This window comes from Pongo pygmaeus, chromosome X (assembly GCF_028885625.2).
Source record: "Pongo pygmaeus isolate AG05252 chromosome X, NHGRI_mPonPyg2-v2.0_pri, whole genome shotgun sequence".
Lineage (NCBI taxonomy): Eukaryota > Metazoa > Chordata > Mammalia > Primates > Hominidae > Pongo > Pongo pygmaeus.
This window is the reverse complement of record NC_072396.2, coordinates 136,174,102-136,200,168: the sequence shown is the minus strand read 5'-3', so window position 1 is coordinate 136,200,168 and position 26,067 is coordinate 136,174,102. Positions and strand designations below refer to the sequence as shown.

The following is a 26,067-nucleotide window of genomic DNA, read 5'->3' as shown; positions in this document are numbered from 1 at the left end:
TTATCACTTTAACAAGTGCCGGAATTATTTTCACTTTAACAATAGCAAGCCAAGTTAAGGAACATGTGGCCTGCTGCCTAGAAATGCCCCAATCCTGCCCTTAATTTTTCAAAATTGTCTTCTTCCTCCTAGGCCTAGCTCCTTGAGACTTGCCCCTAGACGTAAACAATTTGATCATGTAGGGAAAATGCTTGAGATGTAAAACTGAGTTAAGAGCAGAACTGCAAAGACTAGGTTAAGTGGAAATTGAGTTCTTGAAAGACAATATTGCCTGATAAAAGTGGGTGGTTTAGGGTGGGATCTGAACATGGCGGTGGTGGTAGCTGCTAAGGCGCTGAAGGGCCTGGGGGATGGAGGGCAAGAAATGCCCGCGTCCTCCGGGGGATTCTCGCAGAAGCCACAGCTAACAAGGCTTCCCATAACAGGACCCAGGCACTGCAAACCCACAGCTCCCCAGAGGGCAGGGAGGAACCTGAACTCCTATCCCCCGAGATGGAATACATTCCCAGAAAGAGGGGCAAGAACCCCATGAAAGCTGTGGGACTGGCCTGGGCCATCGGCTTCCCTTGTGGTATCCTTCTCTTCATCCTCACCAAGCAGGAAGTGAACAAGGACCATGTGAAGCAGATGAAGGCTCGGCAGAACATGCGGGTGTCCAACATGGGCGAGTATGACAGCCAGAGGTTCAGGGCCTCCTCCCAACGTGCCCCGTCCACTGTTGTTGGGTCTGGGATGCAGACCTGAGGAATGATGCAACTCTCCTAAACTGTATTGACTGTGAAGTCCTCAGGTTTGGCCGGGATTCCAGTTCTTGCCTCTGAGGTCCACCAGAGGGCGCACGAAGCCCAGGCTGCTGCCAACCCCTACCCCGCCCCACACCCAGGAGCCAACCAAAGGCAAATAAAGTTATTGAGTGTTTAGTGGGGGAAAAAAAAGTGGGTAGTTTAGGCCTTGGTTTGATTTAAGATGGAAACAAAAGCAAAATTCCAGCAGTATGAGCAGGTCGCCCCAAACTGGGCAAAATGCAAGGCAGCCATGTTTGGTGGCGCCTTTGTCTCTGAGTGACGTTTTTTCACACAGGAAGGGCGGGAGAAGAGTGCCCCAAGGCAGGCTTCCTTGAAAATATGCAGCACTACTGCCCCTGTGAGGAAATCATTTAAAGACAGAATACGCCATTACAGCGTTCTTCCCTTGAGGCCCAGCTGTTGGGGAAGGTCTGGTCTGTGGGTAGATGGAAGAGGCTGGGGCTCCATGCTGAGCCTCCTTGCCTTCTCTTCTAAGGCCTTAACAGAGACCTAGACGTTGGTGGTATTTTGGTATAAAACCTGGAGAGTGAGGGGCTTGGAGTGAACCTTCAGCTGCCAGGCGGTACTGGCACAGAAGTCGTGGGGCGGTGCCTCACTTCCTCCTGGTGTGGTCAGGACTGGAGGGACCCACTCAAACACAAATGCAAGCTCTTGTGGGCATCTGTCTCCTATTCCTGCCCCTTGGAGCAAGAGTTAGCAGGCTTTCACGTGGTACCACCATCCTATGATGAAGGCCTTATTATATATAAGGACTCCTCAAGGAAGCTATGGGACGTTGGTTTCTTGTGGCAGCTGTGTCAGAACACAAAGAACAGGCCAATTCCAGATGACATTGCAGAGGCAAGTGTGCTTGCTGAGGATCTCAGGTCAAACATCTAGAGATTCACTGCCTGCGGCCAGGAGGAATTGAAGAGAATTGGGGCCACGTAGCCAAACCAAGAAGTAATGAAATGTCTAAAGGAGTAGATATGAAAAAAACAGACGGAGAAAAAGTAATCCAAATATGTTAGCCAAGCATAAACAAAAACTGAAGTATAATTCAATCTAGTTTAGATGTTTTACATATGACTAAGCTGTTAAATAATATTTATCATTTATTTCAACACAGACAGTGAAAAGGATTGAAAATGAACACACATTTCCAAGTCCTTGCCTGCCAGAGGTGTCATTCCTTGTGATATCACTCTATGACTTCATACATGCCTGTTGTAGAAGGAACATTGCAAAGAAATGATTATTTCTAGAAGTGCAAAAATCAGGTGGCAAAAATGATGTCACTGAAGATCATGAAGGAGGACACGTTCGCACATCATCCCTCCACAAAAGCAACAACGAGCCAGGCATGAACTAGAAAGAAGTGTCGGCTGGGCGCCGTGGCTGACGCCTGTAATCCCAGCACTTTGGGAGGCCGAGGCGGGTGGATCACGAGGTCAGGAGATCGAGACCATCCTGGCTAACACGGTGAAACCCTGTCTCTACTAAAAATACAAAAAATTAGCTGGGCGTGGTGGCGGGCACCTGTAGTCCCAGGTACTCGGGAGGCTGAGGCAGGAGAATGGCGTGAACCTGGGAGGTGGAGCTTGCAGTGAGCCGAGATCGCTCCACTGCACTCCACAGCGAGACTCCGTCTCAAAAAAAAAGAAAGAAAGAAGTGTCAGAATCCACTTTTACAGAACTCTAGAGCTTGTCAAAAACTTACAACACCCAGGGAAGCCTTGGTAAAGAAATAAGTGGCTGCTTTGTGGTGAGAGAGCAAGAAAGCTGCGGCATTTTAAATTGCCTGTCTACCATCCCCCAGCCTCCACAGTGCCTTCAGTATAGCTCCTACCCTCGTGCATAGGTATAATACAGAACTTATTCTCAAAGAATTGTTGCATTCCAGTTTGACCTGTCTTTTGGCTCCCTAAAGGATTGGTGTAAGAGCTTGCTTTTGTTTTGCCTCACTTGGAGTGTTTCCAAGTTTGGAACTACTCCTGAGGGGCATGTGTTGAAAAAACTTAAAGACACAAGTATTGGCTATAAGAGTCTGGGGCAAGGGACAACAGTTAAAATAAACAATAAACAGATGGAAAAGCATAGGAAGGAAGAGGCTATGAAAGGAAATACTTGGGTGAATAAGAACTTTAAAATGTTCTTGTATATACTAGAGAAATAAGAAAGCCATGCACATGCGCAGGGCTGGACAATTATTCAGAAAATGCCTGAGAAGACCTTAAGGTCTCAGATCTCACTAGCTTTCAGGCCCCTTGCAAGCTAGAAGTGAAGACTACAGCCTGGCTAGTTGAAAGAGTGCCCCAACACACAGAGCCAGTCTTCAAGGACTTAGAGAATACTTATCTTTCTTTCATTTTTCTTTTTTTTTTTTTTTTTTGAGACGGAGTTTCACTCTTGTAGCCCAGGCTGGAGTACAATGGCACGATCTCGGCTCACTGAACCTCCGCCTCCCAGGTTCAAGCGATTCTCCTGCCTCAGCCTCCAGAGTAGCTGGGATTAGAGGCTTGCACCACCATGCCTAGCTAATTTTTGTATTTTTAGTAGAGACGGGGTTTCACCATGTTGACCAGGCTAGCCTCGAACTCCCGACCTCAGGCGATCCACCTGCCTCAGCCTCCCAAAGTACTGGGATTATAGGCATGAGCCACCGCACCCGGCTACTTCTCTTTCTTTCTTAGGCTCCACATGTTTAAGGAAACTGTCAGAGTACTAGGTGACCACTAAGCTATCAGAACACTGACTCCAGTGGCCACAAATGATAAAAATACAGACTTTACAAAAATATTTAAGAAAAGTTACTAAAAAAGCAAATAACAAATGACAACACACAAATGCTATCAACTAACCCCATGGGGTGGGGAGGCAAGTGTGTTTAGAAATCTAATTTCCAGAGTTGATACAGTATGGTATCAAAACATCTAATTTTTATTTATTTTTATTTATTTATTTATTTATTTATTTTTTGAGATGGAGTCTTGCTCTGTCACCAGGCTGGAGTGCACTGGCGCGGTCTTGGGTCACTGCAACCTCCGCCTCCCGGGTTCAAGTCATTCTCCTGCCTCAGCCTCCCGAGTATCTGGGACTACAGGCGCATGCCACCATGCCCAGCTAATTTTTGTATTTTTAGTAGAGACGGGTTTCACCATGTTGGCCAGGATGGTCTTGATCTCCTGACCTCGTGATCTGCCCACCTCAGCCTCCCAAAGTGCTGGGATTACAGGCGTGAGCCACCGCACCCGGCCCAAAACATCTAATTTTTAATGATAAAGAAAAAATAAGACATGAAAAGAAAACAAGAAGGTATGGCCTACTCACAGGGAAAAGAGAAATTCATAGAAACTGTGCAGAAGGAAGCCCAGGCATTGGGCTTACTAGAAAAGAGTTATGTCAACTCTCTTAAATATGCTCAAAGTGTTACCATAAATGAAATACAAAGAACTAAAGCAAACCAAGAGAATAATGTCTCACCAAGTAGAGAATATCAATAAAGAGAGAGAAATTATTTTTTTAAAAAAACAAATAGAACTTTTGGAACTGAAAAGTACAGAAACTGAAATGAAAAAAAAAGATCACTGGAAGTTTCCAACAGCAGATTAGAACAGTTAGAAAAAAGTCAGTGAATGTGAAGCTAGAGCAATTGAAACACATGAATATAAACATGCAAGAAGCTCAACAAACTCCATGTAAGATAAACACGAAGAAATCTACAATGAGAAAGCTTATAATCCTGCTGTCATAAGACAAAGACAAAGCAAGAATCTTGAAAGCATCATAAGAGAAAGGCCTTAATTGTATACAAGGACTCCTCAATAAGATTAGCAGCCAGTTTTTCTTCAGAAACCATGGAAGCCAAAAGGCAGTGGGATAACATATTTAAAGTTCTAAAAGCAAACAAACTTGTCAATAATTCCATATCCCCCAAGACTAACTTTCAGAAATGAAGGAGAAATTAAGACATTCCTAGATAGAAAAAAACTTACAGATTCTGCCAATAGTAGACCTCCCATAACAGAAATGCAAAACGGAGTCTCTCAGGATGAAATGAAAAGATGCTAGATAGTAACTCAAAACCATATGAAGAAATAAGGAACAAAGAAAAGGGTAGCTACATAGATACATAAAAAAGCCAGAAGAATTATATTTTTGGTTTATAATTCCCTTTTCCTCCCATATGATTTTAAAAACAAATGCATGAAATGATAATTATAAGTCTGCATTAATAGGTACACAATGTTTAATGATGTAGTTTGTAAAAATAACACAAAAGGGATTAGAGCTTTAAAGGAGCAGGTTTTATGTACTATATAAACTACTTTGTAGTTTAATAAAAATTGATTGCTCTAAAATTAAGATATTAATTGTATTCTGCAGGATAACCATAAAGAAAAAAATTAGTATATAGAGAAAAGGAAATAGAAAGGAATAAAAATGGTGCACTAGAAAAGATCAATTAATCACAAAAGAAGGTAGGAATTATGGAATTGAGAAAAAAGCTATAAGACATACAGAAAATATATAGCAAAATAGCAGGAATAAGTCCCTCTTTACCAGTAATTACTTTAAATGGATTAAACTCCAAGGCAAAGATTGGCAGAATGGATTTTTTAGAACATCCAATTCTATGCTGTCTAAAAGAGTTGGCTTTAGATCCAATTCACAAATGGTTAATAGTAATAGCATGAAAAAATATTTCATGTAAAAAGCAACCAAAAGAAAATTGGTCTGACTGTACTGATACCAGACAAAATATACCTTAAGACAATAATTGTTTCAAGAGACAAAGATGGACATTATATAATGATAAGGTCAGTCTGTCAAGATGTACTAATTAAACATACATATTTATTTTACAAGAGTCCCCAAATACATGAGGCAAAAACTGAACAGAACTAAAGGAAAAAATAGAGTTCTAAAAAGTAAGTTGGTGACTTCAATACCCCACTTTATTTATTTATTTAGAGACAGAGTCTCTCACTCTGTCACCCAGGCTGGAGTGTAGTGGCACCATCTTGGCTGCAATCTCTGCCTCCTGGGTTCAAGCGATTCCTATGTCTCAGCCTCCTGAGTAGCTGGGATTACAAGCATGTGCCAACATGCCCAGCTAATTTTTTTTATTTTTAGCAGAGAAGGGGTTTCACTATTTTGGCCATGCTGGTCTTGAACTCTTGGCCTCGAGTGGTCTGCCCGCCTCAGCCTCCCAAAGTGCTAGGATTACAGGCATGAGCCACGTCACCCAGCCCAATACCCCACCTTAAATAATGGATGAAACAACTAAACTGAAGATCATTAAGGAATTAGAGAATGTGAACAAAGTTATGAGTCAACTAGACCTAAAAGATATAAAAATATATCTTACCTTGAAAGGTAAGATTCCATCACCTACCATGTAGACCATGCTGTACCAGGAGAAGGGAACTGGTTTTTGTGACATCCTGGCCTGTGCCTAACTCTTTTAGACTTATCATGGTTGATTTCAAGGATGGCCTATGGACATAGGTGTACTGACACACAGCAGTGCCTTGCAGAGGCTCTGGGAAGCAAAGCACGAGGTCTTCTAGGTATTTAGTGAAAGAGAAAAATGACCTCTAACCTTCCCTTCATATATCATCTAAAGAACACTCACAGAAAGCCTTGACTAGATGAGTTAGGCTCCTTAGGTAGTCCCTTCAGCCTTTACAAAGTCTGAATTCCATTCTCTGTGGCCTGATTGGCAGAGACATTCCCTGCCTCTGATTTAGGGAGAAAAGCAAACAGTTGGACCTTGGGGATCAAACCATGTAAGTTTGCTAACACTAGGTAAGAGAAATGGCAAAGTCAAGGGCATTTTACTTCTAACATGTGATAACCTTGAACCAAACGTCTAAACATGTATGTATTCTACAGAGCCAATATGCACATTGTAATGTATCTGTAAATTGAAAAAATTCAAACAAAACAACTAACAGTGTCTACTTCTCTAAAGCTGAGTTTTTGAGAGCACATTTTCCAGTTTTACTTTTATTTATAATGAAGGCTTGACACATTGACAAATAAGGCTTAGTACTGATAACATTCTGAGTAATACCATGTTTTTATCTAAAAATAAACAGCACTGTTTACATGCTGGGATGATTAAATGTCTTGCTCTTACTAGTCAAGAAAATTTAAAACTTCTAACAAATTATTATTTAACACAAAATCCAATTAGCTGAAGTATGTTTAGTGACATTTTAAGTAGCCTTTCTATATAAAACCTGAGAAAAATGATAGAAGGAAAAATATTAAATTAGAAGGAAATTTCACATAAAGGGTGTTATTTGATGTTTATAACAAAAAAAAATCCTGCACATGTACATTCCCTCTACCCCCCAATAAAATGCAAATAGAAGAATGAGCTAAATGCAGTTGAGAAAAACAGTAATTGAATTTTGATTGAGTTTATGTGATAGAGAATATGCCTCATTAACTTCTGCTATAATTGTTCAATTTTTCATTTTTTTGCCAAATGTTTATATCATCCTTAGGATTTGAGCACTAGTTGAGTCATTGTTATTTTTGAACAATAAAGAAATGTTATGAGAGTTAGCAATAAAGTACTATTAGTTACTCCATACTATTGGAAATTTCCCATTACCTAATATTGTGTGAAATATTCAAGGCAATAAATACTACCTATAGTTTGATGAGGATGGAATTGAAGGGAGTAATTAATGTGATTGTGTGTGTATGTTGAACACTTTGTTGTGCAAATAAGGGAGTATATTAATAAGCCTCATCGCTTTAGTTAAATAGTATCACCTCTCATGAACAATCATAGAACCCATTTATAATATTTGAATGCATGTAGCCATCAAGCTGCTGATGGTGGTTGCTTCATGAAAATGGGATTTACGATGAAGTGTTTTTGTTTGTCCTTCATAGATTTGAATATTCTAAGAGATTTCTCAAAAAACTGATATTCATAATTTGAGAAGCAATCAAGAACAAACGTGTGCTGAAAAAGTTGGTGCAAAATCCTTATTGACCACAGATGGAATTCAGTAATTTATATTTCTTCGAAACATAGAAAAACGGAATATTGGGATCTGGTGGGGGGCCGGTGGCGGTCTGGGAGCGGCGCGCCATGTACACCATCACCAACGGGCCCAGCAAGCTGGTCGCGCAGCGCCGCACAGGTCTCACGCAGCAGCAGGTGGAGGGCCAGCTCCACGAGCTCCTGAAACGCCGGCAGCCCGCGCCGCCGACCTTGCAGCCCCAGCGGGCGCAGCCCTTCGCGCAGCCGCCGGGACCCTGGCCCCTGTCGAGTCCAGGGCCAAGGCTTGTGTTCAATCGTGTGAATGGCCGGCCGGCCCCCTCCAAGTCCCCATCCCTCCAGGTGACCCAGGAGACCTACACACTGGCCCACAAGGAGAATGTCCGCTTTGTGTCCGAAGGCTGGCAGCAGGTGCAGCAGCAGCTGGATGGTGGCCCAGCCAGTGAGGGCGGGCCAAGGCCTGTGCAGTACGTGGAGAGGATCCCCAATCCCCGGCTGCAGAACTTCGTGCCCATTGACCTGGACAAGTGGTGGGCGCAGCACTTCCTGGCTAGAATCACCAGCTGTTCCTAGCGGCTGCTGGGAGGGAGCGCTGCTATGGTCTACCTATCGCCAGGAGAGGAGCATGGCGTCCAGCCCATCCACTGTTGCGCCTCGCTGGGTGCCGGCCACACCTGAAGTGCCAGCATTTGGACTTTTGCACCTGTTGTTCCCTTGGCCCAGCTGTCCCAAGCTGCTATGGCCAAGAGCCGAACCCGTCTGACCTCAGTCCTGCTCACTGTGCCCAGGGACCAGAGACCAGCCCCTGGGGATGTAGGAGAGGAGCTCCAGGCTAATAAAGTCGAGAAACTGCCAAAAAAAAAAAAAAAAGAAAGAAAGAAAGAAAGAAAAGTGAAAGGGAATACTGATAATAGATCCGCATTTTGAAATTACTTGTTTCTTGGTGGTGGCATTAACTATGATCTACCTGCTTTTCTTTATACAGGGCTACTGTATCTGAAAATATTGTAAATAAGCAGATCTAATTTCGAGAAATGCCAAAAACAGGAAGGCACTCTTAAAAAAAACCTAGCATCCCACAAAATATTTAAGAATAATCTTTAAGAATATTTAACAAGTTTGCAAATGTTTAAGCTACAAGAAATGTAGAGAACATATTTGAACACTGGACATACAAATACATGGGAACTTTAAATAGAGAAGTTCTTATATGACCAGTAGAAGACGTGAATGTGTGATAAAACCATTTTAAAAGTCATTTCCTATTGGGATTGAGAGACCACTCATTTATGGTATATATACACCTATGTGTGTACACATGTTTACTAACCATAGTTATGATTAGTCATGGTAATCATTTCAGTTACCATGCTCTGTGCCTATATCCGTATGTATGTGTGTATGTACTTATTTATACAAAACAAGATGTTAAGGAGAATTTGTACATGCATTTAATGCAAGCAAATACTTTCCCTTCAAAACTTTGTCAGAATACACATCTGGTCTGATCCAAACCACAATGTACAGATTAATCCAATTTTAATATAGATTTATTTTTTGTGTGAACCAAAATATAGTAGGCGTATGTATGTATACATTGAAAAGTATGGAAGAAAATATCCCAAAATGTTATCGGTTGTCTTAACAGATTTTATGATGGTGTTATTCTTCTTGATGTACACAAGATTATTTTTGAACTACGTGGCAAACATCATTCTTTTTAAATTTTTTTTTTTTTTTTTAGAGACTAAGGTGTCACTATGTTCTTCAAGCTGCTCTGCTCCTGGGCCCAAGCTATTCTCCTGCCTCAGCCTCCCAAGAAGCTGAAACTACAAGAACATGAGACTGTACCTGGCTTGCAAACACCATTGCTAATAAGAAGGTATTGTAAGACCGATACCTAAGAGATAAGAGGTAACACACACACACACGCATGCAGGCACACACACACACACACACACTCAAGTCACAAGAAGAAGCTGAAAAATATTTAATGGCATAGGAACATGTGGAAATATAAATTATTCACTGTTAAACAGAGGACAATTTTTAAAACTGTGTAATTATCTTTTTTTTTTTTTTTGAGACAGAGTCTCACTCATTCTGTCGCCCAGGCTGGAGTGCAGTGGCGTGATCTCGGCTCACTGCAACCTCCACCTCCCGGGTTCAAGCAATTCCCCTGCCTCAGCCTCCTGAGTAGCTGGGACTACAGGTGTGGGCCACCACACCTGGCTCATCTTTGTATTTTTAGTAGAGACAGGGTTTCACCATGTTGGCCGGGCTGGTCTCAACTCCTGATCTCAAGTGATCCACAGGCCTCGGCCTCGGCCTCCCAAAGTGTTGGGATTACAGGCATGAGCCACTGCGTCTGCCCCAAAACTGTGTAACTTCTAATGGGAGTTTATACAGATGTAAGTATATGTATCATGCCCTGTGGAACAATGTATTACATACAATGATGTGCGCTGTCTTGGCCTTCTCTTCCTACTTCTACCAAACACTTTCTGACAATTCATCACATAAACTGAGAAAATGGAGGAGGACTCCCTGGTTGTCTGGGGAGGGGAATAGGTCAAAGATCACCTAGACTTGTGAATTGGTGATCTCCAGGCTTCTGACCATTTATTATTGCTTTTCTTCTCTGATCCGTCTAATTTCCGGCCTGAGACAGACATTTTGATACCATGTGAAAGTACTGAGCCAACCCACATAGACTAAGTCTGGAAAACATTTAATTTCTTGAAAGAACAAGATTCCTGATGAGGATGGGTGGTTTAGGCTTTGACTTGATTTCACATGGAAAAGAAAAGCAAAAGTACAGGAATTTGCACAGATTGCCCCAAACTGTGCAAAATGCAAGGCAGCCATGTTTCCTGGCGTATTTGTCTCTGGGTGGCGTTTTTTCAGACAGGAAGGGCGGGAGAAGACTGCTCCAAGACAGGGCGTCCTTGAAAATCTGAAGCCCTACTGCCACCGTGAGGAACTCGTTTAAAGACAGAATGGGCCATTACAGCGTCCTTCCCGGGAAGCCTCGCTGTGGGGGAAAGTCTGGTCTGTGAGGAGATGGAAGAGGATTGGGCTCCGGGCTAGGTCTTGTTGCCTTCTCCTCTAAGGCCTGAAGAGAGACCTGGAATTTGGCGGTATCTTGATGTAGAACCTGGAGAGTGAGGGGCTTGGAGTGAAGCAGCAGCTGCCAGGCGGTCCTGGTACAGGAAGTCGTGGGTCGGGGCCTCAGTTCCTCCTGGTGTGGGCAGGACAGCAGGAACCCTCTCAAAGACACATGTAGGCTCTTATGGGCATCTCTTTCCTGTTCCTGCCCCTTGGAGCAAGAGTCAGAAGGTTTTCACGAGCTGTCATCTTGCTTATGGATTTTTGGGTCTCTGGTAGCATCAGTGTCACGTACAATCAACAGGGTTATTCCAAGGGAAGTTTACAGGATTTGCTATTAGAACCTTCACACTCCAGGTTCTATAGCAAGATACCGCCAATGTCCAGCTCTCTTTTAAAGCCTTAGAGGAGTAGGCGAGGCCTCCCAGCATAAAGGCCAAGCCTCTTCCACCTCTTACCAGACCAGACCTGCCACAACAGGTACCCCTCACTAGAACTCTGTAATGGCGCAGTGTTTCGTTAAACGACATCCTCACGATGGCAGTAGTGCTCCAGATATGCCAAGAAGTCTTGTCTTGGAGCCCTCTACTCCCGCCCTTCCTGTGTGAAAAAACGCCACGCATCGACAAAGGCGCCACCAAACATGGCTGCCTGGCATTTAGCCCAGTTTGGGGCCAGCTGGTCTTACCGCTGCACTTTTGCTTTTGTTTCCCACTTGAAATCAAACAAGGCCCGCCTTCATTAAGAATCTTGTGCTTTCAGAAATTAAATATCCTCCTGTCCAAGGCTTTGAGGGTATGATTTATTTCACAGAGTTACGGGGCCAGTACATTTCATGGTATAAAATTATCTTTTTCAGGGGATGAAGGCACAAGGAGAAAATTACTTGAAACTTGGAGATCTTCTCTGGCAATCAGTTTACAAATTCTGGTGTTCTTTGATCTGGCTCCCCGCCCAGACGACCAGGGAGTTCTTCATGTTCTAGCCTCATGTGTTGCACTATAGGCAGTAATTTGGCATCAGCGTAGAGGAGGGATCCGATAGTTGTCATTGCTGCCCGCCACATATACTCCACATGGAATGATACTCATAGTGCATATGTTCAATTCCTGTCGAGGTTACACAGAGTTATATCTCATGGTCGCATCATTTACATCAAAATACAACATTTCCCATGTGTTACATATACTTCAAGTATTTCCTGAGACTTTACACGGTGCCTACGTGGGGAATGGATGGGTGCGTTATGTTTTCTCCCTTGGAGCAAGAGTTAGCAGGCTTTCAGGCAGTGTCACTCTGCTGTGAGGCATGAGTCATTTGTTGCAGCAATGTGAGAACACCAAGGACAGACCAGTTCCAGGTGAGATGTAGCAGGAGCGAGTAAGTTTTCTGAGGGTCTCAAGGGTACCCAATTGTCTGGAGACTAGAAGGGCATAAAGAGAAATTGAACCACTGAGCTAATCAAGGAAGAGTTACATCTTCTAGTGGACTGTTGGACATAAACACATAAACCAAAAACAGTGAAAGGGATTGAAAATCAATCTACATTTTAATAGTATTTGTTGGAGATGGCATTACCCGTGATCTCACTTCACGTTATCATGTATGACTATTGTGGCAGGTATGTTTTCAAGAAGCATGATTGTTTCTACAAATTCAAAAACAGGTGGCAAAAGTGACATCAATGAAAATTATGCATTAGGGAACTTCTGTAGTCCCTCTCTCCAGAAAGGCAACTCAAAACAATCAAGAATCTATAATTAGAAGATCATTTTCTCAACACGATATATGGGGCATTTATAAAAAATCTACAGGTTAGTATTATACTCAAAAGTGAAAGACTGAAAGCTTTCATCCTAAGATCATGAACAAGGCAAGAATGCACACTTTTGCCCTTTTCTTGAACAGTACACTTAAAATTCTAGTCAGGGTCATCAGACAATGAAGATATATAAAAGGCATCCAAGTTGAAAAGAAAAAAAAATGGAAATTATCTCTCTTCATAAAGATGATGATCTTATAAAAATGCTTTAAAATGCAGAAAAACCATATTAGAGCTAATGAACAATATTCAGCAAGCCCCGCAGGATAGAACATTAAATCATAAAAATCAGTTATAGTTGTGTACACTAGCAATGAACAATCTGAAAATTGAATTAAGAAAGCAATTCCATTTATAATAGCATCAAAATAAATCATATTTTAAGGAGACTATTTCACTAAACAGATGAAAGACTTGTACATTGAAAAATCACAGAATATTGGAGAACTTAAAGATTACCTGGATTTTTAAAAAGGACATCCTGTGGTAATGAGTTAGAAGACTAAATATTTATAATATGGCAATACTAGCCATAGAGATCTATAGATTTAATGTAATCCTAATTATTATTCCCATGAGCATTTATTTTTGGGAAAAAGAGCAAATTCTAAAGATCCTATTAAATTGCGAGAGATCTGAGTAACCAAACTTTGAGTAAGAAAAACCAAGGTGGAAGACACACTTCTAGATTTCAAAATTTACTAGAAAATCTAGAGTAATCAAAGCAGGCTGATGATCAAATAAGAATACACACAGTGATTAATGGAAGAGATGAAGAGTCTGAAAATAAACCCAGACATTGTGGTCAATTGCCTTTTCACAAAGTTATCAAGTTTATTTAATGAGACATGAATAGACTCCTTAAGAAATAGTGCTTAGACAACTGGTTATCCACATGCAAAAGGATGAAGTTAGACCTCTACCTCACATCATGTGCAAAAATTAACTCAAAATGTATCAAATGTCTAAAGGTAAGAGCTAAAGCTATAAAACCTTCAGGGAAACTATAGGAATAAGTCTTCAAAACTTTAGATTTGGCAGTGATTTTTTAGCTATACAGCCAAAAGCACCAATAACAAAAGAAAAAATAAATTAGACTTCCCTGGAATTAAAAACTTTTTGCATCAAAGTGCACAATTCAGAACTTGAAAAGCCAACTTACGGACTGGGAGGAAATATTTCCAAATCAATTATCTAAAAACTGCTAATATCCAATACATATCAAGGACTCTTAAAAATAACAAAAGACAACCCAATTTTTAAAAAATAGGCCAAGGGAGAATGACATCACCAAAATGGTAGAGTGGAAGCAATCTGACTTTACCCCAAAGAAAACTAAAAACAGCTGTCTAGTGCCAAGATTGTCACAAGCAATATTGCAGAACTGAAAATTGAGACCATGACGATCTGTGGGTCCACAAGAAAGTGAATACATACGAGCAGCTGGAAAGATTAATAGACTTCTGTCTCTGTGATTCCCCAACTCGAAGCTGCTAGGCACCATGTAGAAAATTTCCCCTGGACTCACGGTTTCCGCTGTAAAATGTGAGATCCAGGCAGGCAGCTAGTTTCTCTCCCATTTTGGTGTCCTTTGCAGGAATGCTGTTCTTCCCTCACTCCCTAGAAAGCATCCTGACTGCCTGTAGGAAGAAAAATCTCTGAGGGCAGCTAGAGACAAAAAGTGAAGTCGAAGCTAGCAACCCCAGTGCATTAAATTTGGGGACTCGTCTTTTACTGAGACAAAGAAGACCTCAAATCAGAGAGGGCATCAGCAGCAACATGAAAATGAACAGGAATGAAAAAAGAACCAGAAAGGCTATACTCTGGCCCAGCGTGGTGGCTCACGCCTGTAATCCTAGCGCTTTGGGAGGCCAAGGCAGGCGGATGACCTGAGGTCAGGAGTTCAAGACTAGCCTGGCCAACATGGTGAAACCCTGTCTCTACTAAAAATACAAAAATTAGCAGGGCGTGGTAGCACACGCCTGTAATCCCAGCTACTTGGGAGGCTGAGGCAGGAGAATCCCTTGAATCCAGGAGGCAGAGATTGCAGTGAGCCGAGATCATGCCATTGCACTCCAGCCTGAGCCACAGAGCGAGACTCCATCTCAAAAAAAAAAAAAAAAAAAGAAAGAAAGAGAGAGAGAGAAAGGCCATACTTAGATAAAATAGATTAAAAGTCAAAAACTGTAAAGAGAGGCAAAGAAGGTCACTGTATAACAATGAAAATGCCAATACAGCAAGAGGATATAACAATTGTATATATGTATGTATCCAACACTGGAACACAGAAATATATAAGGCAAACATTTGAAGATCTAAACAGAGTGATAGAATGGCGTACAACAACACTGGGAGACTTCAGTACTCCACTTTCAGTAATGGACAGCTTATCTAGACAAAGAAACATTGAAATTAAACTGTTCTCTAGACCAAATGAACTTAACTGACCTTTACAAAATATTTCATCCAATGGCTATAGAATATACATTCTTGTCATCAGCATATGGAACACTATCCAGTATAGAGCATATGTTAGGCCACAGAACAAGGCTAAACAAATTTAAGAAAAGACCCGAAAATATGAAATTACCAGAAGAAGAGCCTGGGGAAATGCTTTAAGACATTGTTCTGGGGAAAGATTTTTTTGTATAAGATCTGAAAAGCACTGGCAATCAAAGCGAAAATAGACAAATGAGAGTAAATCAAGCTAGAAAGCTTCTGCACAGCAAAGACAACAACAAAGTGAGGAAACAACCTACAGAAAGAGAGAATATCTTAGCAAACTATTCATCTAACAATGGAATAACAAATCACAATGTAAAACAAACTCAGCTCAATAACCAAAAACCAAATTATCTGATTTACAAATGGGCAAATGATCTGAATAGACATTTCTGAAAGAAAGACACAAATGGCCAACAGATATATGAAAATATGTTAAACATCACTAACCGTCAGGGAAACGCAAATCAAAACCACGTGAGATACCATATTACCCCAGTTCAAATGGCTCTTACTAAAAAGACTGAGAATAACAGATGCTGGCTAGGAAGCAAAGAGGAATGCTTGTATACTGTTGCTGCAAATGTATATTAACACAGCCACTATGGGACATAGGATGGAGTTTCCCCAAAAAGCTAAAAATAGAGTTACCATATGATGCAGCAATCCCACTGCTGAGTATATATTCAAAAGAAAGAAAATCAGTACAGCAAAGAGATATATGCATTGCCATGTTTATTGCATCATTATTGACAATAGCAAAGATATAATAGAATCAACCTAAGTGTTCATTGATGGATGAATAGATTAAGAAAATGTGGCATGCATATAAAATGGAAGATTATTGAGCCAGAAAGAGGAATAAAATCCTGTCATCTGCAGCAACATGAATGGAACTGTAGGACACTACGTTGAGTGAAATAAGCCAGATACAGAAAGACAAATTATCACATGTCCTTACTCATATGCAGGAGCTAAAAGAATCCATCTCATGGAACTATAGAGTACAATGGTGAATACCAGAAGTTAGGAAGGGAGGGGAATGAAGAGAGGTTGGTTGATGGCTACAAAAATACAGTTGGACAGAAGGAGTAAGTTCTAGTGTTCAATAGCATACTTAGGGCGACCATAGTTAGCAATAATTTAATGCTTATTTCCAAATACCTAAAAGAACATTTGAAATGTTTCCAACACAAACAAATAATAAATGCATTAGGTGATGAGTATCCCAGTTATCCTTTTTTGGTTATCACACATTTTATGGATGCATGAAAATATATGCACTACATAAATATGTACAATTATATGCAAATTTTAAAAATAGGCAAAGGTCTTAAATATACAATTCTCCAAAGAAGATATACAAATAGCCAACAGTTCTATGAAAGATGCTTCCATTATTAGTCTTTTCAGAAACGTAAATCAAAACCACCTGATGATACCAATTAACACCCACTAGAATGGGAATTACTTAAAAAGAACAAATATCGGTGGGGAGGTGGAAAAGTTAGAACTCTTCTAGAGTGTTGGTGGAAATGTTAAACTGTGCACCTGCTACAGAAAGCAGTTTATCAGTACTTCAAAAATGTAAACATAGAAGGACCCATATGAGCTAGCAACTCTACTCCTATGTATACACCACATACAATTAAAAACAAATACTCCGACAAGTACTTGTATATACTCAGTGTATATATTTATTAACAATACCCAAAAGGTGAACATAAGCAGACATCCATCACTTGATAAATGGATAAACAAAATGTGATATATACATATGTATATTACTCAGCTACAAAATGAAATGAAGTACTGACATATATTACAACCTGGACAAAATCTGAAAACATGCTAAGTGAAAGAAGAAAGAAAAAAAGGCTACTTACTGTGATGATCAGTAGTGAGGGAAAGTAGATTAGTGTTTGCTAGGAGCTTGGCAGAGAGTGGAATGGGGAATGACTGCTTAATGAGTTCAGGGTTTTCTTTTGTGGTAATGAAAATTATTTGCCACTACATAGAGGTAGTGCTTGCACTGCATTGTGAATGTACTAAATGCCACCAAATTTGAACATTTTAATGGTTATTTTTATGTTACATGAATTTTACCAACACAGTTTCAAAAAGTGCCAATATTTTTAAACCTATCATTATTTCCAAGAATAATTATATTTGAAAAGTACTCAAGTTATCAGTGAAGATAATTTGTTTTAACGATTATACTACAGGGGAATTTGAACATTAGTTTATAAATGTACATATTATATGTGCATAGGAAAGAGATCATAATACATAGCATAGATATCTTAAAAGTGATTACTTCTTCTCACTAGGTTTGACCTACCATATGTTTTCTGCTTGTAATTTCTTAAAGTTTTTCTAGAGTAAAATATAAAAAAACTCAAGCACTCAAAAGTATATATTGATATGGATATATTCAAAGATTATAAGGTGATGCTGAAGATTTTGTACAAAATTGCAAACAGTATGAATCCAATTATATTGAATGTAAAATGTGTGTGGGACTGTGTGTATTCATATCTGTTTATATGCATATACAGATTTTAAAATGCCATTTTTTTTTTTTAGATAGGGTCTCACCCTGTCATCCAGGCTGGAGTGCAGTGGCATGATCGTGGCTCACAGCAGGCACGACCTCCCTGGGCTCCGGTGATCCTCTCACCTCCACCTCCTGTGTAGCTGGGCCCACAGGTGCATGCCACCATGCCCAGGTATATTTTTTATTTTTTGTAGAGACAGGGTCTCACTAAATTGCCCGAGATGGTCTGAAACTCCCGGGCTCAAGCAATCCTCCTGCCTCAGCCTCTCAAAATGTTGGGATTACAGTCGTGAGCCACCACACCCAGCCAATGGCATATATTTTAAATCATGGTCAGTGTTATAGTGAGTATATGTTTGAATATGATATTTTTGGCCAACAAATTCATATCTTTAATTCATAGTTATATAAACAGACATTAATGAAACATTGTAGCTGCATGTGAGTGGTGTGAATACATCCATCTTACAGTTTTCTTAGGGTTCACATCTAAGTGACTAAATGTGAGAGATGCCTAATTCAGTTATCATGTATTTAATTTTGTTTTGCTTCTTTTGAGTTTTTAAAGATAAAATTTGAAGGTAAGAGTTAGAACTAAAATCTCAAGAATAATTTTAAAATCCTAATTTTCAGAGGTATAAGTATGTATAATATACATATTTATATGATATGTAAATATTTATGTTTATATATGTATAAACACATTTTTAGATTAAAAAGAGCAAACAACTTATATTTTAATGACTAGTATAATCACGAAGTTCTTTGCAAATAATTTATTGTCTAAAATCAAGAAATTGCAAATTTTATATGACAATGTCAAAAATTGGTCAGGAACCAAATTTTAGAATGAAAATTTTTACTTTACAATACATAGCTAAATCCAATTTTTTTTTTTCTGAGACAGACCCTCCCTCTGTTGCCCAGGTGGGAGTGCAGTGGTGTGATGTGAGTTCACTGCAACCTCGGCCTCCCGGGTTCAAGCGATTCTCCTGCCTTAACCTTCCGAGTAGGTGGGATTATAGGTACTCGCCACCACACCTGGCTTATTTTTGTATTTTCAGTAGACACGGCATTTCAACATGTTGCCTAGGCTGGTCTCAAACTCCTGACCTCAAGTGATCTGCCCAACTTGGCCTCCCAAAATGTTGGGATTACAGGCATGAGCCACTGCGCCTGGCCTGAATCCAATTTAAATGTAAATCTACTGTGGTGTTTGACTGTTTGACTGTATATATAGAACTTTTATCTATGTATTGAAAGTGGGAGCAAATACGAAAAAGGGTATCACTGTTGAGTGTATTTTATTTTTATTTTTTGAGACGGATTCTCGCTCTTGTTGCCCAGCCTGGCATGCAAAGCTGCGATCTTTGCTCACTGCAACCTCCACCTCCCGGGTTCAAGCGATTCTCCTGTCTCAGCCTCCTCAGTAGCTGAGATTATAGGCATGTGACACCATGCCCAGCTAATTTTTATATTTTCAGTAAAGGCGAGGTTTTGCCATGTTGGTCAGGCTGGTCTCGAACTCCTGACCTCGAGTGATCCGCCTGCCTTGGCCTCCCAAAGTGCTGGGATTACAGGCGTGAGCCACCATGCCCAGCCTTCAGTGTTTAATACACAGTTGTATGGCATTGCTTTTCTCTTGATCACCACATTTTTTTTTAGCTTCTTTGCAAATCCCACCTCTTTGTTACTAATGTGAAAATATAGGACTGATTCCTAACTGATAAACAGTAACACACATACACAGCAAACTCATAGGACATAGTTGTAAGCCATTGCAGTTTAATGACCCAGGAAAATGTTTGTGTTACACTGTTATATAACGAAACTGTAAGACAAAATCCTGGGATCCATCTGATTAGCATTTATAGTCATTCCTGTATTTGTGTACATTCAAGTAGGGTTGTGTGTGTCTGTCAAGCTTGAGAGCTATCTGGACTCTTATGTTAGAGCCCCACTAAATAGCGGCCTCCCTCTCAACATACAAGGCCTACTGACTAGGTCTGAACATGGAGTAAAACTCCCAGGGAACCTGGGTAGGGAATCAGGAGAAGAAACACGTGGCCTGGTGCCCAGATTTGCTGTCCTCCAAGACCTCAGATGTCAACATGTTTTTTTTCCTTTCTCTTTAGACATGGATCCCTGAGGTCAGTCCCCAATACTACAAGACAATTTGATATCATAATAGAATACTGCAGACATAATGCTGAGTGAAGAAGAGTAGAAATGGAAGACTTGGTTGAGCGGAAACTGAGTTCTTGAAAAGAGGAGATGCTTGATGAGGGTGAGTGGATTACACCTCAGTTTAATATCCAGCAGAAGCCGAAAGTGGAATATCATTACGCAAATGTAGCAAAATGTTATGTAGCCATAGTTTCTGGTATCTTTGTCTCTTCTTGGCCTTTTTTTTGAAACGTGATGGGCGGGAGAGGAGCTCCTGGAACAAAGTTAGTTGGCGTTTCTCGCACAATACTGCCATCGTGAGGAAACAGTTTCATAGCATCCAAAGCCGTGAGTGTTTCCTCCATGTAAGCCCTAGCAGTTGCAGAAGGAAAAGCCACCCAAGACACAAGTTGGCATTCCTACCCTTTTCTCTGAGGCCTAGCAGAAGCAGTGGACAAATGCAAAGTCTTAGTGAAGTATCTGCTGAGTGAGGGACCAGGACTAAGCCAACTGTTTCCAGGAACTCCTGGTACAGGAAATAGAGGACAGGGCCTCAGTTTCCTCATAGTGGGGACAAGACTAGAAGATGACACAGCCAAGTGCAGACCCCTGGGGCATTTATGTTATGAATATGCCCTTGGGAGTTTTAGGCAATCTGGCTGTCCCTGTGTTATGCGGCTGTGACATTTATAGCAGCACTGTAAGACTGCAATGGACAGGCCAGTTCCAGTGACCATCTATCTGAAGCCAGTGTCATTCACGTGGTCCTCGATACACAAAAATTCTAAACACCATTGCCTACAACTAGAGGGACATCTATAGAGGAGTGAGGATACACTAACATGCCTATGTGGGCCAGATCATCTTTTAGGAGAGCCGATTTGCTAAAGTGGATGAAGGCCAAGAATGTGATGGAAGGCCTAAGCAATTATCTGAGCACACAAGCCAGCAGCTTCTGTGACTTTATAAGTTCAGGAGAAAGTCTTTTGTCATAATGGGACCTCGATGACATCTCATTTCTGTCAAGGAGGCCACATAGGTAGCTCTCTTCTGTTGGATGTCCCTGAGAAGAATGGCATTGTTTACACCTGATCAAATCATTATTTACCTCATCCTAGCTAGTATTCTCTGTATCAGCTTCAAAGCTATTTCCTGATGAAGACATACAACCTTTGATGTGGAGACCTCCAGATACTCTATGACTCATAACTGAAGAATCAATAAGAGTGGCTAAAATTGTATGGGTGACTTATTCCTCATGACATTCTTCCTCAGAATTTATTATCTCAGTATCTGAATTCTTAATGAAAGGAATTAATGTTAGTCTGGTTCTGCACTGTGACATTACAGTGCTTCAAGAGCTTGTTCAGGTATGACCTCTCCTGGACTCTGAGGATTCAGGCAGGCATTCCAGGGTAAGGCATTCTAGGATAGCCTGGCTTTTTTGACATCTTTGACTGTGTCTAGCTCTCTCTCTAGCTGGTTTTGTTGAGTTGAGTGATGATCTGCAGACATAGATGCTATTGGCATGCATGAATGTCTTGGAGACTCTAGGGGAAGCATTTCTCCATGATCCTTGTTCCTGGAAAGGACAAAAAGGATATCTTACCTCCCCAGAGTATTTCACCTAAAGTAGACTTAGACATCTGCTAAACTGCCTCCTATGGAGGAATAGTTTGACCCGACCATTTTCATGGAAGAATACAGACCTACCTATGGAACAGTATCTCATATCTGAAGGTAGAAATGCTGGTGGTGCCAATCCTAGAATTCTTTAGGCTAAGTGGTCTTTTATTCACCCCTTGCTAACTATCTTTAATAAAGAGGCTATGTGCCTGGGCAGTGGATGGAAGCCTGGAAAGGAAATCACACCTAGCCAAGTTCCAGTGGTAGTGACAAGGAGGTTGATTGGTTTATTCTGCAATGAAAGGTAGTGTGGAGGGGCAATGAGCCTATCATTCCCATTTACGTTGGATACATGTCATTCATCTGCACCAGATAGTCCCTTTATCCTTCACTTTTTTTTTTTTTTTTTTTTTTTTGAGGCGGAGTCGCCTTCTGTCGCCCAGGCTGGAGTGCACTGGCATGATCTCGGCTCACTGCAACCTCCGCCTCTCGGGTTCAACCAACTCTCCTGCCTCTGCCTCCCAAGCAGCTGGGATTACAGGCATGCGTCACCACACACAGCTAATTTTTGTATTTTCGGTAGAGAGGGGGTTTCACCATATTGGCCAGGCTGGTCTCGAACTCCTGACCTCGTGATCCACCTGCCTTGGCCTCGCAAAGCACTGGGATTACAGGCATGAGCCACCACGCCTGGCCCATCACAAAATCTTAATTGCATTCTCTGTGGCCCCATAAACAGCCATTCCCTGCCTCTGATTTAGGGAGAAAAGAAAAATTATAGAATGTTGAGGATTAAACCTACCACACGGTAAAATAAATGACAAAGTAAAGTGTATGTTACTCTACTTCTAACATGTCAGAACCTTAAACCAAACATATAGTCAAATATGTATTCTAGAGAGCCAAAATGCACATTGTGATGCATCTATAATAATTTAAACAAAAAATTGGCCAGGCGCAGTGGCTCACGCTTGTAATCCCAGCACTTTGGGAGGCAGAGGTGGGCGGATCACCTGAGGTCGGGGGTTTGAGACCAGCCTGATCAACATGGAGAAACCCCATCTCCAATAAAAATACAAATTTAGCCAGGCCTGGTGGTGCATGCCTGTAATCCCAGCTACTTGGGAGGCTGAGGCAGGAGAATCTCTTGAACCTGGGAGGCAGAAGTTGCGGTGAGCCAAGATCAAGCCATTGCACTCCAGCCTGGGCAACAAGAGCGAAACTCCGTCTCAAAAAAAAAAAAATTATAAATAAATAAATACTGTCTACTTTTCTAAAGGAATGTTTTTGAACATATATTTTTCAGATTTTCCTTCATTTATACTGAAGGCTTGAAATGTTGAAAACAACACTTAGTATTGACGATATTTAAATGAATTCATGCTCCTGAAAGCTTTGTTAAAATACACACTTGATCTGCTCCAAACCACAATGTAGAATGTAACTCAATTTCAATACAGATTTACTATTTGCATGAAATTAGGAATGTATATATAGCTGGGTACAGTGGGTCACACTTGTAATCCCAGGACTTTGGGAGGCTAAGGTGTTTGGATGCCTTGAGGTCAGGAGTTCGAGACCAGCCTGGCCAACATGGCGAAACCCCATGTCTACTAAAAATGCAAAACAATTAACCAGGCCTGGTGGCCTGCGCTTGTAATCCCAGCTACTAAGACTGAGGCAGGAGATTTGCTTGAACCTGGAGGTTGCAATGAGCCGAGACTGCACGATTGCACTGTAGCCTGGGTGACAGAAAAAGTTTCGGTCCCCCCAAAGAGAAAAAGTGTATATATATACACATATATATATACATATATATACACATATATACACATATATATATACATATATATACACATATATACACATATATATACACATATATACACATATACACACATATACACATATATACACATATATACACATATACACACATATACACACATATACACACATATATACACATATACACATATACACACATATACACACATATACACACATAAACACACATATATACACATATATACACATATATACACATATATACACATATATACACATATACACATATATACACATATACATATATACACATATATACACATATACACATATATACATATATACACATATATACATATATACATATATACATATATACATACATATATACTATATATATATTTCAATATATACAGAAATACTACGTATATATAATATATATATGGAAATAATCCAAATGGTTATTTTTTGCCTTGACAAATTGTATCGTAGTGCTTTTCATCTTTATTAGTACATTGATTTTTCTCAATCTTTGTCAAGCATTATTCTTTAATTAACCAGTAGGAGAATACTGTAAGACTTATATCTAAAATACAAATTATTTTTAAAAAGACACACACAAACACACACACACACACAGACACACCGCTTAAAGTCTCAGGAAATACCTGAATATGTAGTGTCATGGGATCATGCCATGTTTTGATGTTAAATGATGAGACCATGAGATGAAACTCTGAGTAACCTCGACAGGAACTGAACATATGTAGTATGAGTATCATGCCATGTGGAGCACATATGGCATGTAGCAATGACAGCTTTCTGGTTCCTCCTCTATGGTTCTTGCCAAATTGTTGCCTACAATGCAACACATGCACTAGAACATGAAGAACTTCCTCGTTGTCGGGGAGGGGAGCCAGGTCAGAGACCACCAAGGTCTGTAACTTGTTTGCTAGGGAAGATCTCCTCTGAGGTTCTAGCAGTTTTATCCTTGTGCCCTCATCCCCAAATTTATCCCCTGAGGAGGCAGTTTGATGCCATGGAGACTACTGGACCTGTAAGTCTGAGGTAATTCATAATCATATAGACTAGGTTAGAAAGATTTTAAGTTTCTGAAGGAGTAAGATTCCCGATGAGGGTGGGTGGTTTAGGCCTTGGTTTGATTTCAGATGGAAAACAAAAGTGCCACAATAAGACCAGATGGCTCCAAACTGGGCAAAAAACAAGGCAGCCATATTTTCTTGTGCCTTTGTGTCTGGGTGGCGTTTTTTCAGACAGGGAGGGCGGGAGAAGAAGGATCAAAGACACATCTTGGCACATCTAGAGCACTAGTGCCATCGTGAGGTGGTAATTTAAAGACACCCTACGCCACGTCAACGTCTTTCCCCTGGGGACTTACTGTTGGAGAAGGTCTGGTCTGTGGGGAGGTGGAGAAGGTCTGGTCTGTGGGGAGGTAGAAAAGGTCTGGGATCCATGCTGATCCTCCTTGCCTTCTCGTCTAACGCCTTAAAAGAGATTTGGACTTTGGCGGTGTCTTGGTATAGAACCTGGAGAGTGAAGGAAAGCAAATCCTGCAAATTTAGCTTGGTAGAACCCTGTCAATTGTGCGCGGATACTGATGCCGCAAGAGACCCAAAGACCTGTAGCAAGATGACATCATGGGAAAGCCCGCCAGCTCTTGCTCTAAGGGGCAGGAACAGGAGACAGATTCCCACAAGAGCCAGAATTCGTCTTTGAGTGGGTTCCTGCTGTCCTGCCCAAACCAGGAGGAACCGAGGCCCCGCCCCCGACTTCCTGTACCGGGACCGCCTGGCAGCCGCTGCCTCCCTCACTCCAAGCCCCTTACTCTCCACTTTCTACACCAAGATACCGTCAATGTCCAGACCTCTCTTAAGACCTTAGAGGAGAAGGCAACAAGACCTAGTCTGGAGCCCAATCCTCTTCCACCTCGGCCCAGATGAGACCTTCCCCCATAGCTTCCTGGGAAGGAGTGTGTGATGGCGGATTCTGTCTTTAAACAATTTCCTCACGGTGGCAGTAGTGATTCACAATCTCATGGAAACCCTATCTCGGCGCACTTTTCCCCCGCCTTTTATGTCTGAAAAAACGCCACTCAGAGAAAAAGGCGCCACCAAATCTGGCTGCATGGAGATTTGTACAGTTTGGTGCAACCTTGTCTTACTGTTGAATTTTTGCTTTTTTTCTATCCATCTGAAAACAAAATGAGGCCTGAACCACCCATGCTCCTCAGGAATCTTGTTCTTTCAGAAATTAAATATACTCCTCACTGTGTCTATCTGGATAGGATTTACTTCACACAGTTACAGTCCAGCAAGTTCCATGGCATCAAATTGTCTCCTTCAGGTGATAAACTTGGTGGATAAAAGTGCAATAAGGAAAAAATTATTTGAAACTAGGAAGAGATCTTTGGCAAACAATTTACAAATCTTGGTGGTTTTGACCTGGTTTCCCGCCCAGAAAACTAGGAGTTCTTCATGTTCTAGCCTCATGTGTTGCATTGTAGGCAAAAATTTGGTTTAAGTCATAGAGTAAGGACCATCTGGTCATTACTCTTTGGCCTATATACTCCACATGGCATGATCCTCATAGTCCCTATGTTCAGTTCCTATCGAGATTACTCAGTTTCATCTCATGGTCTCAACATTTAACACCAGAACACCGCATG

General features: G+C 41.0%; 1 protein-coding gene, 1 long non-coding RNA gene and 1 pseudogene across 12 annotated transcripts in view; all 3 read left to right on the top strand.

The window, feature by feature from the left end:
* The window catches only part of LOC129025288 (uncharacterized), a 136,369-nt gene that overhangs the window by 26,480 nt on the left and 83,822 nt on the right, over positions 1 to 26,067 (top strand). For 10 of the 11 annotated variants that reach the window (XR_010125551.1, XR_010125546.1, XR_008497196.2 and 7 more), the window contains 2 exons: positions 9,557 to 9,694; positions 19,937 to 20,088. This is a non-coding gene — a long non-coding RNA (uncharacterized LOC129025288). Of the gene's footprint in view, positions 1 to 9,556; positions 9,695 to 17,830; positions 17,974 to 19,936; positions 20,089 to 26,067 lie in introns of all 11 variants that reach the window. The other variant, XR_010125547.1, reaches the window with a different exon arrangement.
* Positions 308 to 766, top strand: LOC129025289 (probable hydrolase PNKD; annotated as a pseudogene).
* Positions 7,780 to 8,396, top strand: LOC134737538 (MAPK regulated corepressor interacting protein 2-like). Its single transcript, XM_063660867.1, has one exon. The coding sequence runs from the start codon at positions 7,903 to 7,905 to the stop codon at positions 8,383 to 8,385; it is 483 nt and encodes a 160-aa protein (XP_063516937.1). The 5' UTR covers positions 7,780 to 7,902; the 3' UTR covers positions 8,386 to 8,396.